This window comes from Poecilia reticulata, linkage group LG7, assembly GCF_000633615.1.
Source record: "Poecilia reticulata strain Guanapo linkage group LG7, Guppy_female_1.0+MT, whole genome shotgun sequence".
Classification (NCBI taxonomy): Eukaryota; Metazoa; Chordata; class Actinopteri; order Cyprinodontiformes; family Poeciliidae; genus Poecilia; species Poecilia reticulata.
Genome location: NC_024337.1, coordinates 11731395 through 11745578, shown reverse-complemented (window position 1 = coordinate 11745578; position 14184 = coordinate 11731395). Strand labels below are relative to the sequence as shown.

Below are 14184 nucleotides of genomic sequence, written 5' to 3'. Positions count from 1 at the left end.
TAAAACAGAAGTATCATACGAAAATAAATACATTTTAGGCCAGTTTCAGGCCTCTGGTTTGTTTGACAATAAGCCAATTCTGAGTTTTAATATAAGAACACCGTTAACTGGTCTTCCTGGGATTAGAGGTTTTTAGTCATCATTACTGGGAGCTTCATGCTGTTTCTGTGAGAGTGCAGTACTTGTAAAACATTTTTTTACTAATATTTTAAAATAAAGGCAGAATGTTTACAGAGTTTAAAATTTTAACTTTCTTCTTCTTAAGTGTCTTGTTGATTAGCTCAGTTAGCATGGCTATGGTTCTGGAGACAGCAGAGTGTTTACATTACTGACAATATGAATCTTCACTTTTCCAAAAGACTCCCAACATTTCCAAATCTAATATGTTCTATGAAACTGATGATGAAAACTTCTAAAGGATTAAACAGAGCAACTTTTCTGTTCTCTGTTCAGCCTTCCTGTTTTACTTCACAGTCTTGCTCTCGCTTGCTCTCTAGCAGCCTGAGTGAAAAAATTGTGTTACTCAGTAGAAAATACAATTTCATATAAGATAGCTTATTAAACTCCTCACTAATCCTGAAAATGACTAAGTTTTCTCTGAGTAAGAATTCCACAAGTAAGTGGACTATTATTTCGGTGTCATGGTGGCTGAAAATGGGCTAATTTCTCTGTCTATTCAGTAAACAGTTCTGAAAGTCAGTGAAAAGGTCAACAGCGCTGATCATCAAAGGCATCTCATGTGTAAAAGAAAAAAAATGTCTGCTGTTCTCAAGTTTGTACCAATCTGCATCTGGGAATTATGTTGCGAAACCTGAAATTTGTGTTTGAACTTCTTAGAAAAGGCGGATAATGTTCAGGTGGGGCAAATAAATATGCTTTTGTCATTTTCCAACCACCACATCCTTCTGTGTGCAACCGAACAGGTTAAGGAAGGTTGAAATAATGGATTCTTATTGGAACTGACGGGCTGTCTTTTCTTTCTTCCTGATCGGGCTTAATGAGAAGAAAGGCAAATGCTACTTCTCTGACCCTGCTTGTGTTTTCCTGCTGTCAGCACTCTGCTGTTTGTGTTCTTATTCCATTCTCTCACTGTTGCTGGTAGTTGGACACCTCCAGAAAATGAGATCTAGCTTGCATTTTTCTTTGTCACCCAGTGTGAGCTCTTTCAGGCTCTGTATGTTCCCCTTTCCAAAAAATAAAACAAATTAAAAAAAATACAAAGATGAAGGCCCTTAAGTTTCGTCCCTCATTTGATGGTGATTTCATCCCGACTTGTCTGCCACTGTAGATGTGTGGCCCATTGTCTTGGCAAGTGTGTCTAAATGTTTCTGACAGGTCTCAGTGAAAGACAGGCCGCAAGGGTAAACTGCCAGCGCTTTTCCTCCCCCCACTTTCTGCTTGGCTCCACTCCATCCTGCCCTTCCCCAGTAGATGGCGATGTTTATCTTCTCTGGCTCAGCCCCAGACTAGATGCCTAGAGAGACGGCCCATCCATCCCGTCTCTCCGGCTTTCCGAGGAAAGAGGGGTCTCACCCTGTGTAAAGGGTCATGCCACCAATTCCTAGTCGCCTTTGAAGACCATGAAATTGCTGATCCAAGACACATGATTAGTGTATTCAACTTGGTGACTGGAGAAGAGTTGACACGTGATTACAATGTCAGTAGAATGTCACAATCTGTTGAGCTGTCTCTGCGAGGACGGTTCAATACTAAACGTCTAAGACGCAACAATTTGATCAATAAGATGGCGCGTTTGACTCTGGCTTTTTTAACTTTTTAAAAGTCAGCTGGCATAACTGGAAACGGGTGCCAGCAGATTGCATCTTCCCCTCATTTCATTCCTTCATTTTCCTATCAAGGTGTTTTAGTTCAAACTTGGCTCGCTCTCTTCCGTACTAAAGGGTGTGTGTGTGCGTTCGCGCGCGCGTGTGTGTGCGTGTGTCTCTGTCTCTCTCTCTGTGGCTGAGCGCCTCCCCAGTGAGTGGAGCGGTTTGGATCACTGGAGGAGGATAGGCTTGTCACTGTAAGTTGCCCGTGACAGAGGCAGCTCTTCCTCCTGACACCACAACACAACTTCTGTGGTGTGTCGCTCGGACACAGGCTCCGCATTGTTTTCCTGCTGGTGCCGCTTGCATTTTGCCTCAATCAGCTAATAGGATGTGAAAGGCCGACGGGCCTCGATGATATGAGGGAAGACGCACGGAGCGGCGGAGGTTTTAAGAAAGCAGTTTGTGTTTCTTGATGTTATTATCCTGGTCGTGCAGTTGCTGCCTTCTTTCTCCGGTTGCAGAGATGAACAACAATGAACACACGATGGTTTTGGAGATTGGGGCATTGAGGTTGTTGCCTTGTTTTTGTCTTGAGAAACTTTTGTGTACAGCTGTAAGTTAAAATATCATCAAAAATATAATTTATTTAAATTCATAAAGGAATATTGCACACACAGTAATATATTATAGGCATTTTTTCAGTTTTCAGTTTCTCTGAAAACTACCCAGGACCAGGAAAAAGAGGCTGAAATAAAATGAGTAAAATAGAAACTTTTTACTTGATTTCAAGCAGCTTTGAGTCTTCCTCTCCGTTCTGCCTCCCTCCTCTGCCTTCCTCCTCATCCTCCTCCTCCTCTTCTTTCTTCTTCACCATCACTGCAGCCCCTCCTCCAGAGTCTGGGCCCCTCGTTTCCAAATGAAATGTAAAATTGCCTCCATCTAAAAAGCAGTCTTTATACCACTTAACCAAATCCAGCCCTTTTTTCTCCTTAGCCCAGGTAAGACCCTTCTAACGCCGTCTCTGGCTTAGTCGTAGTAACACCAGTAATACAATAGTTGCACTTTTTATATCTGTGTGTGGTGGTGGTGCTGGTAAACAGTGTGAATCTCCCCCTCAAACTCTAGAATGGGCTTTCCTTTACAGTCCAAGGCAGAGGTTAACACTATAACTTTTTCTACCACTCATTTCCTTTTCCCTCAACTTTCCATTAACATTCTTTTATATGTAAGTCTTTGTGGAGATTCAACGTTTTTAGCAAGGACCTTTTGTGGCTTCCTCCTCTTTGACGCTTTTCCGTCCAACTCAACTCAGCGCTATTTGACTCGACACAATTTGTGGCGTTTTTCTTTACAATGGAGCACCACCTAAATGTGGGTGGGTTTGTCATAGCAAGGCAGCTTGAAAAATAACGAGACGTGATTTGTATGTGGCAAACCACCGTCAGGCTCCCACTATATTTTCTCATCAGCCACCAAGAACAAAAATGTTTGCACTTTGTTATAGGGCCACGGTGTTGATTTCAGTGTTGCATTTTTTTCAGAAAATGCTCAGACACTATTATGAGTTTTTAAAGGAGTCTTTCTCGTGACTTCTCAGTGACGCCACACCGTAGCCAATCAGTGACCAGAAATCTTCCAACGTCGCATTTTCAGATTGACTTGGCACGATTAGATGCCGCAGTTGAGTTAATACTAAAAACCTGAGTTAATACAAAGTACTTACTGGAAAACTGCAAAACCTGAATGAAGTAGGCTCAAATTGAACTGAGCCAAGCTAGACTTGTGTGGATGGTACCGATGACCTCTTGACACCTGTCAAGTCAGCAGCCTTTCCAATGATTAAACAACATAATATTTCTGTGTTTGAAAGTAGTCTTTTTCTATTGTTTTTATGTAATATTTATTGTGGGTTTTCATTCACTTAAAGCCATAACCATCAAAATTAATATAAATGCAGGCCTGAAATGCATAATTTTGTCCTTTGTTAATCTAAAGTTAGACTTTCATTTTTTGAAATTTAATCATTTCTACGTAGCTGAAGTTTAAAATATTTTGGTACGGCTCGCTTTTAATTTGCCCTTTTCATCCTCTAAACATATGTGCTTTGTGCTTATTGGATCTAAATATAAATTTCACAGTTTGAATTAAATTATAGTAATCTGCTAACATTGTGATATGCCAATTACACAATTGGACTTTTTCTGAGGAACTAATAATCATAAATTAAAAAAAAGCATTACTAATAAATGCATTAGTCAATTAATAACCATGTGTTGCATGCAGATTTGCATTGGAAACTTTTGAGGTCATAGCTGAATGGCACGTACAATGATGATATCAACATAGCGTCAGTGCAGCTTTTGTTCTGTGAGATAAGACATTTCTGTTGCAAAATCAGTAGCCATGATCGCTGATGATTGATTTTATTTGAAGGCCCTCGCGTTTTACCGTTTTTTAAGCATTTTCCGATATGTCGATGTCTCATTTCTCTACCAAACCTTTTGTTTTTCTCTGATGCATTTTTGTACCACGTTATGAGCTCACCCTTAGAGTTTTTTAGTATCAAACTGAGCTGTCTTTCTTTTTTTGATTTTTCTTACTTTAATCTGCTTACTCTCTGGTACTAAAAAGCATGCGGCGCTGCTTGTCACAGAATGTCATCGCTAACTGCAAAAGGAGGAGAAAAAAAAAGAAAAAGAAAAGCTTCAAATTACAGGAAAGAGGCACTGCATTAAAGAACAAAGGAGATCGATGGCAGTACATTAAATTTTATGCGAATGGAAAAAAAAAATCAACTAATTAAAATTGATTACTCCTGCTTTGTAAATGTGTTTCTGAATTAAATTATTGTATGAAAACATTTTGACCAATTGAGGAGCTGAGGAAGTATCCATTACTGGATTGCAGCTGAGAAGGGGCAGGAATGTTTTGTGGTAGCTAAGTAGTTTGTTGTGCTCGACTGCGAGTCCCCCTCCTCCTCGTCTCCCCCCGCCGCTAAAGTGCCACGGGTTAATCTCTGATGACCCTCATCTCTCAGAGCAGCTCCAGACTCACCGTTTGGGCCTTTTACCTGAATTAAAAGGAACATGTGAGTTAAAAATGGAAAAAAAAGGAGGTGTTGCTCCTCTGCAGAAAGAACGGTTCTTTGGGCTTTCAGGCCAGCATTGAGGGGGATGTCTTTATCTAAACTGTCATCTATCTCTCTAGTTTACTAAAGGCAACCCCCGTCAGTGACACTGACAGTTGCACACACAAAAAAAAAGTCAGAGCTGACTTTATATCTGTTGTTAGTTTTGCTCAGACTTAAAAGAGAAGACAACACTTTGTTGCTTTGTGTTGTTCTTAACCCCCTCGTACTTCACACAAAAACAATCAGGTAAACCCTTTTCTGATTAATGATTATATGAAGGATGAGGCAATCGATCGCACGATCTGATGTACTCGTCGAACTGAATCATAAAATGCGTCTGATCGTTGCGGAAAATTTCTGAAGAACAAAACGTGGTCTCATCTCTGGTCTCATCTGTTCTTTGCGCAGCTCGACAACGTCCTCGTCGGATAAGTTACTCGGCCTTCTGTGTTTCACGCCCTCAAACCTCATTCAACGTTTCCATGTTTGACAGTGAAGTGCTTCTGAATGGAAAGTTTGGTCTGGAAACGTAGTGGCCTTTTAAAAAAAACAAAAAAAAAAACAACTTGATTTCCGTCCAACAAACCCCCACCTCCTTTACAAATTGCATAATGTGCCTTTGATGTCACGTTTGCAGCCCTGCCCGTGGCTCTGTCACTGATACAGTGCTGTATGTTGTTATTTTTAAACCTTTGCCTAGCAAATGTCAATGATGTTTTCCATGACCCTTTTTTTCATCTACTGAAACGTTGAGTCTAACCTTTAAATTTCAAACCCTGGGTTCATTCAGTAATGATTAACTATATTTTAGTTAGCATAACACTTGGAAAACTAAGCCTCTTTGTATTTGTTTTATAGCGTGAAGATTTCTTGGATTATAAATTAATCTAATCAGAAAAACAAATAAATAATAAAGCTTCATCCTTTTTTGGGGGGGTTAATCTCTTACTGGGCCTTTAAAGCTCCAGTGTCTGACCAACTGTTACCTAAATGGTTGGGTCAGCATCTCACTTCCTGATGTCTCCCAGGGTCAATAATTCCCCATAGCTGCTCCCATGAGGCCTTGCCTTTTCCTGCTAAAGGTCAACATTAAAGCAGGGAAGGTGTCACAATTAGAAGGCCGTTTAAACCTGCTCTTTTAAAAAGATTAAAAAGCACCGTCGGCCACATCAAGCAGTCAGGCGACCAAAGGAAATACAATAATTGCATTAAAACTTAATTCCTTTCTCGCAGGGCTCTGATATCAGAACAGTATTGGGTTAAGTCATTTAAGGCTGCAGCCCTAATAGCAAATCACCCATGAAAGCACCAAATTAATATAAAGCTTCATTTTTTATTTATTTATTTTATTTTTTTTTTTGCCATCTCACATTCTCTCGCTTTTGGTCCTCCAAACATGTGTTCGAAGCGGGGAAATTTGAGACCATCCTAACACGATTTTTGATCATGTCTACCAGTCTGTTATTATATCAGGGGCACTTCACAAATGCACAGGCCAGGGCAATTTGGAATGAATTGATTCACACTGAGACTGAATCCTATACTTGCTAATGATTTTCTTTTAGCCCTCTGTACTAAGACCCAACTTTTTGTCCTACAATGTCCTTAATGTCTCTGCAAAACAGACCATAAGGAGTTGTCCTGTACACTAAGGGATTGGTTTTTGTAAAAAAATAAATAAATAAAAGATGGTGACAGATGAAAATGAAATGAAAATTGTTTCATTAATCTATGATCTTATTCTGGATTAAAATCTGATTTAGGATGAAAAATTTGCGTAGCTGTTTTGATGCGTCATTTATTATTGAATAGACAGATGAGCTTAACAACAAAAATGTTTATTGTTTCCAATCTGTTATTTAGGTTATTTAACCATCAGATTGGTGCAAAGTCCTATTATACCACCTCAGCTTTCATGTGTTTCAGGAACTAATGATCATTCATGTCTTTGAAAAAAATACTTCTTTACAAATGTGAACTGTGGACGCTGACATTGGGATTGGGGACATTTTTGCTTGCTGCAATCCGCTTGGTACTGAAATGCTATTTTATCCTTGAATAACTTCGGTAAGAGGCCAACTCCAGTTTTTACAACTTGGAAACAGTAACAGTCTTTTCCGGTGTCCCATCAGAACGTTTGACACAAAAATTAATGCTTCAAACGTGGACCAAGAGAAGCGTCTTTTTTGTCCATCGCTGTTGTTTGCGAATGAGGCGTCATACAGGCCTACTAAAAACACATAGGCTCTGAACTTTTGCATGTAAAAATAATAATTGTGGTGCTGAGTTATAGTGAAACCATGATAATTTTACTCAAGCCACCAGAATCATGGATAAACCCATGTAAATATAGACGACACCATTTTTTATTATACCGTGGTTTCAAATCAGTGGACTTAATGAGCTGCCTTTTGATTTGAACTGAATTCTTCACCTGAAAACCTCTATATTATTAAAAACAAATAAACTTAACACTTGGACAAGTCAGATTCAACACATGAAGGATAATTTAAGGCTTTTCTGGAGCCGATCAGATACTCCAAGTGTTCAGGTAACCTACCTACTCCCCATAATGCACATCTGTATAACATCCATAGGTCTTGCGGTATGTTATAGTTAAGTGCCATTACTAGTTAGAGCAAAAATATACAACTGGTTACACGGATTCCCTCAGGCGTCCATCCCTGTGGTTCGAACTTAATTGGATTCCAGCCTCATTTCTCACAGTTCGAGGCATCACTGTTGTAATTTTCACACGAGTGCAGTGCAAAGTCTGGTCCAATTCAAACTCAATAACATTTCTGTAATCTTGTCTGTTCATCAAGTTCACTCTCTTTAAGTGTATTGGTTAATGTTATCTCTTCCTGTGATTGAGTTTTCACCTCTTTTTCAGCTTTACCTGACACTTTATTGGTTATCTGGTTTGCAAAGATTATTGCACTTTACATGGAGCACTTTGGTGCATTTGTAGTCAAAGCTTTACAAAGTTTCCCAGTTTTTCTTTAAGATTAAAATTTACTAGTTGTCTGCCAAAAAAAAGAGAAAATTTATTTAAAAAAATTCTTATTTATACCGGCAACGCGAATGCATCTTGTACTGTTATCCATCATGCGCACCCTAAAAGCCCAGTGGTGTGCTACCCAACACTATAACTGGGGTGATCCATGAGTCAATAACAAGAGTGAAATCAGTGCAATGTGGTTATAATTGATTGAGATGTCTGGATGGAACTTGTGCAAAGCCTCTATGTCATCTGCTAAGAAGTGCACTTTTCCTCTCCCAGAAGATCCACCACTATGGTTTTAACCAAATGGACATTTGCCTCATTAGTCTGCCGCTGAGCAAGCTGCGGTCCTTTCTGAGGTATCATACTTATGCCTGTTAACATTGATACAATTTTCTTGTCAATAATTGGACAACTGAAACTTTAGGGCAGTGTAAACAAGGACTGCTCATTCAGCATATTCTTTTCTCTAATAGGTCATTACCTCTTCTAGAGTCTGCACCACTTTGTAGTTTCCTGGACTGAAAAATTAGAATATTAGATTTATTGTCTTTTTTTTTAAGTTGTCACCTGCAGTGCCTTGAAATGGCATTCATACTTTCATATTTTTTCATGTTTTGTCATGATTATGTACTTATCAGCCAAAGTGAAGTAGTGCAGAGCTTTAAAGTGGAAAGAAAATGATGCACAGATTTCAACGTTATTGCTTAATCCAAATCCAAATGATTGGGTGTGTATAAATTTTCATCCCACTTAATCTGACACCCATAAATAAAACCCAGTGCACCTAACTGCCTTCAAAAGGCATCTAATTAATAAACAGAGTCAACTTATGTTTAATTCAAACTGAGTATAAATCCAGCTGTACAGTGAAGGCCGCAAAAGTTTGTTGGAGAACATTAGAGAACAAACGGCACCATGAAAATCAAGGACCACAGCAGACAGAAAGTTCTGAAGAAGTTTAAGGCAGGGTTAACTTCTGAAACAACATCTCTAATATTTAGCAATTATTGAAGCAAATTCATCTAGAAATGGAGAGACTATGTCGCAAGTGCAAACACACTAAATTGACAAACTGGACATTATTAATCAGAGAGGCATCATTTATGTTTGCAAAGGGCTCTGAACACACTCTGTGAAACATGGTGGTAACGGCATCATGCTGAGAAGTTGATGCCGACTGGGAAGCAAGTCGTACCTGGAAAGATGTGTAAAGCTACATAGAGAACATTACCAAAAAAATAAGCTTTTACAGCTGCAAAACGCTTGACTGAGCCAGAGATCCACCTTATCGCAGACAGCGACTCTAAACATACAGCCAAGCGCTTCGGTTGGGTGGTTTAGATCAAAGTATGTTCATTATTCATCACTCAGTTAGAGTGGACCAGTCAAAGAATTAAAAATTGCTCTTCATTGATGCTCCAAATTCAATCTGAGGGAACTAGAGCTGTTTTGGAACGAAGAATGAGCAAAAATTTTACAAGTGTTAAAGCTGCTACAATCACAGATAGACTTGTGTTTATGAATTTTTTTCTGGTTTTTATTTGTAAAATATTTAGAAAACCATGTTTCCCTTGTTTTTTTCTACTCAAAACTACAAAATATCACAGAAAACGAAATACGTTGAAGTTTGTGCTTTTGACATAGAAACTTCAAAAGTTAAGAAGTACCTTTGCAAGGTCCTGTTCATGAACAATGACACGGTATCAAATGAAAATTCTCAGTGTTTTCAGTGTTTCTTTTGGCCCAAAGCAAAGGTTGCTGGTTCATAATGAAAATGCCATCCTCTGGTTGTCACCATAAAAGTTGAGGGTGCCTAATTTTAATAAAGATGCAGCCATTTCCACATCCTGGGAATTGCATACATATTGTGAAACCTTTTGAACACCATAATCTCTGCAAACTAGTAGATTTGTATGGAAATAATTTGAGCAATGATCACATCAATAAAATTGCTTTGTGTCCTCGAAGTCTATTCCTGTAGCGTAGAGAGGGCCAGCCAGGTTTTCAGAGAAGGCGGTCATTGCACCTTTGTGACAGAACCTCAGCTTTTTAAACAGCTTCCCTGCCACTTCCGCCCCTCAAACAACTTTAAACTACGATTCTTTTGGATTGAAACGGGTCCATAGTATATGCAATGCATTACCCAAAATGAATTACCACTGGCAGGGCGCTCAATCACTTTGTATCTTTCAACACTAAGAGAAAAGAAGAGTAATCAAAACCTTTCAAGCTATTAGAGGGATGACTTTTACAATTGAATCATGGGGACCACAGGTGCGATAATAAGTCATCGAAACCTCCCCTCCAGTGTGTTTCTCCGTTCTCTGTGTTCCCTACATATTTATCCATTTTAGGAGGCGCCACTTCACGGCGCCCACTTCAAATTTATGTTTTAATACCATTTGAGGAAGATACCCAGCCCCCCCACCACCTCCACCAGCACTACCTCCTGCCTCCAATTCTTGGAAATGCATACTGGGTGGAAAATTAAGGTGCATCTCGAAGGAAAACATAATAGAATCGATGAACGTGGTGCACTTAAAACTACTGATGTTCTGATGCTATTTAACGTTCTGGTGCATTAACGTTTCAAGTCATTACAACAGTCAGGCGGGGTGATTTGATCACGGCAGGTTTTTAACTGGAAGAATTACAGAAGTTTTCTGCCTCGGATTCTCAAGTTATTAGATACAAATGATCACCTCTGCATTAAGTATAGATTTTCTTCCACTGCGCACTTAAGAATGGAAGTTTGTCTTTAAGAGGGTAATAGCAAATTAAGCTCCATACTCCATTTGTCCGGCACTCCTGATGGGCTAATTTTATAACTGCTGATTTGGTCATTCTCCACATTTAGCAGGAAAGTGGTCAGGTGGTCTTTTTCCTCACTACTGACTGCGAGGGGAGAAGGGGGGGGGGTGGGGTGTAAATGCAACTATCAGATGGAATCCATTTATTCCACCCCCCCTTCTTTTTAGCTGCGGTGGATTTATAATGAACCTTTTTCTTAAGGAAGGTCTAGACTCTTGTTTAGAGTGTTAACAGCATCAGTTTCCTTTAGGGTTACTCACATTACGTGATTACGAGGAAATGAATCCGATTTGTCTCTTTCCAGGTTGCAACTGCCGTAAAATTTCTGCAGAACCCGAAGGTACGCGAGAGCCCCCTGGCCACCAGAAAGGCCTTCTTGAAGAAAAAAGGTCAGAGACTTTTCTTTAATGTTTGGCCAAATCAAGCTTTAATAAAACCATTCAGCATTTGCGTTTCAGTGTTTTGTTTGTTTCCCTCTGGTTGGACTGGTCCAGAAAGGTCAGAGATTGCAGCTATAGCTTTTTGCTCGCAAGGGGGTGGATGGTGTTTGGTCCTAAAAAATGGGTCGATTTAGCTCCATAGAACAGGATTCAGGCCTCGTGAATAAATGACACACCAGTCAGGATGCTCCTTTGGGTTCAGGAAAATTAATATTGACAAACTCCCCCTGAGTTTTCAATGGAATTATCAATATTGCCTCCTAGCATTTTAACCCTTTTACTTAATTTAATGGTTATTGTAAATTTGAGCAACTGCACAGTAAGGGTTTCTGACAAGGGAAGGTTGAAATATTCTCTGCCGTCTAACTTTTTTTTTCTTTTGTAATTTATTCAGACATTTCGCATTGTAGAATATGGTTTGTGTAATGAAAAAGGCAAAAAAAAAAAGTTTATTACGCTGAACTCATTAAAGTCGGCTCGATATAAGGCAGTCGTTGAATTGTGGATCTGTGGTTGAGTAGTGATGACAGAGATATGGGAGTGTGCGTGTGTGTGCGTGCGTGCGTGTGTGTGTGTCCTTACGACAGATTAACTCTTTGTGAGGAATGTTTTTATTGTAACTGGTCGTGAGGCAGTTCAGTACTTAGGGGACTGTGTCAGTACAGTGCTGAGGGACTCTGCCTGCAGCATTAGAGGAACCAAACAGTGAGGAGTGAGCCTAAGAGCTCTGTGACTTGGGAAGGTAACCTGAAACCAAATCCATGTTGGCCTGCTGCTGCTACACACCTCTCATATGACTGTAATGATTGTTAATATCTCTTTACATTTCTTCATCTTTTAGCCTCATTATTGACAGACAGTTCCCAATCTGCTGCTGTTTTCCCAAAGCCCGAGCCGGATGACGTAATGCCGTGACTCATTTTCTTCCTATTTTCAGCTTTGTTGTGATATTTGTGGAGCCCCAGCGTCCAAAACGGTTTGCTTTTACTGCACTTTACATCCATGAAATATGTATGACCCTTTAATGCAGATTTATTTTGGTAAATCTCTTTCCACTGTAGGTCTAAGCAAGAAGTCTTGATTTGCATGAAGACATTGATCATTGGGAGAGAGCATACTTATGAGAAATGAAGCACTAAGCACAAAGTATGTTTGAGTAGCTTTTTGCACTACTCATAGCTCCGGACTTTTATTGCAGAGTTCCTTGGCAGGGAACCTGGAAATATTTTAAGCATTGTTTTTTTTTTTTCTATCTGCTTGTTATCGTATTAGTTGCTGCTTTGGGCTTCAAGTTACACTTCCGATTACTGTATGTTGTTCTGTCTTTTAGTTGCATCTAATTGCAAGATTGACTGTAATACTTTTGTGGTTGTAAAAGTATTCCTGTCTTAGTTTTCTTATGTAAAGTTCCACAGATGTAGGTTTTGTGGATTCCAGTCTGGTCTGTACATTCAAATTTCAAGATAACGTATGTTTTTTTGATCCAGAACCATTTTACCTAAACATTTAGCATTTTGGCCATGTAGTCTAAAAGCTAGAATGATTAAATTAGCAATGTTGATTATGTAGGATTTGACCTGCTGATACAGATTTTGGGCAATTCAAATTTTTCTTCTGGAGCTATGATATAAAAGCAGCAATCTTAAGTATTGGTTTCTAGGCTAGGACACATATTGGGAGCAGAAGTCAGGGCATAGTTTGTGTGAGCTAAAACGTTTGCCTTAAAACACAATACCCGATTCCAAGATCACCAACGTTAGAGTCAAAGTAGATTTAGAATGGCTTCAGGATTTCTACATCTGTTTAAACGTGATTAAAATTTACTTCTCTCCATGCATAGAAATGAACGTAGATTTATAAAACATGTTTGTTTTCTACAAGCTCCTTGCTTCTTCGTGTTGTTGCTAACTTGAGCTATGGTGGACTTTTTTGCAGACAGCAACAGGCTAATACTCTCCCTGCGTCTTCACCCAGCATGTGTTGTCTTCTCAACCTTTCGACACAGAAACTCAATCATTTCCCTCATTCCACAGTCGCCACAGAAAATGTGTCACTCTTAATTTCTAATACAGTTTAATGCCATATTTATGTAAATACTTCTCGATTTTACTCCATATTAGCAGCCAGAAATGTCAAAGCACACATAAAATGAAACAATACCGTCTCCCTGTAGAGTGGAATTTAAATTGGATTCCTCTTGCTGCCAGCGCTTACGCCGGACAGCTGATGAAGGGGAAAATAGGGCCCACTTTGATTGCATGTTGCAGAATCTTTACACAATAATCTCAGTCGTGCATATTATTTTCCAGCGTATTTGGTGTCCTGATCTGCATGGAAGGATGCCTCTCTGGATACGTCTCTCGCTTTCTTTTTTTTAAAAGTGATCATAATAGCGTGATTTATTTCAATATTCATTGAAAAATATAATTTTCTGTTTTCCTTTCTCCCGTCAATTTCAGAGAATGAATTGGCCATTATGCAGTCCAATATTCCTTCCTGCCCTTCTTAAGTCCTTGAAGTTGAATAAACTGGCTGAAATATTGAAAGTTTGTCACTTTGATGGAGTGAAAATCAAGATGCTTTTTGTTCTGTAACAGAAGAGTGCAAATGAATTGCATTTTCCACTGTCACACAACAATCTTGAGGCAATTTTGCTCCTCGCAAAGCTCTGTTAAATTTTATCCTGTTTGAGTGAAATATAATGCGCGACAGACGAGTCTAGGAAATTGTGCCATCTGTGTCTTCCACAATTAACAGTTGTAACAACTAAAAGAGCATAGAGCCCCATTTTGGCTCCACCATTTAGCCCAGACAATTAGCAGTTTCACACATAATTACCACAAAAATCAAATTCTCAGGACAAAGTCAAGACCATTTTCCAGCTTTCAGCGTGTCACTTTGACCGTGGCCCCTGAACTGACATCACTTGATTACAAGGCTGAACGTAATCAGAGCCGAGGTGATCAAAACTTTTCAAAAAATAAGTACAACCATGACAAATACACGTTTATATTTACTGTGTGTATA

At 39.2% G+C, this 14184-nt stretch overlaps 1 protein-coding gene across 2 annotated transcripts in view; it reads left to right on the top strand.

Annotated features, from left to right (window-relative positions):
- pex14 (peroxisomal biogenesis factor 14) overlaps positions 1-14184 on the top strand; it is a 64142-nt gene that overhangs the window by 13964 nt on the left and 35994 nt on the right. For both annotated transcript variants that reach the window (XM_008413423.1, XM_008413422.2), the window contains exon 3: positions 11022-11106. In XM_008413423.1, coding sequence (XP_008411645.1) covers positions 11022-11106 — 85 coding nt within the window. The remainder of the gene's footprint in view (positions 1-11021; positions 11107-14184) is intronic.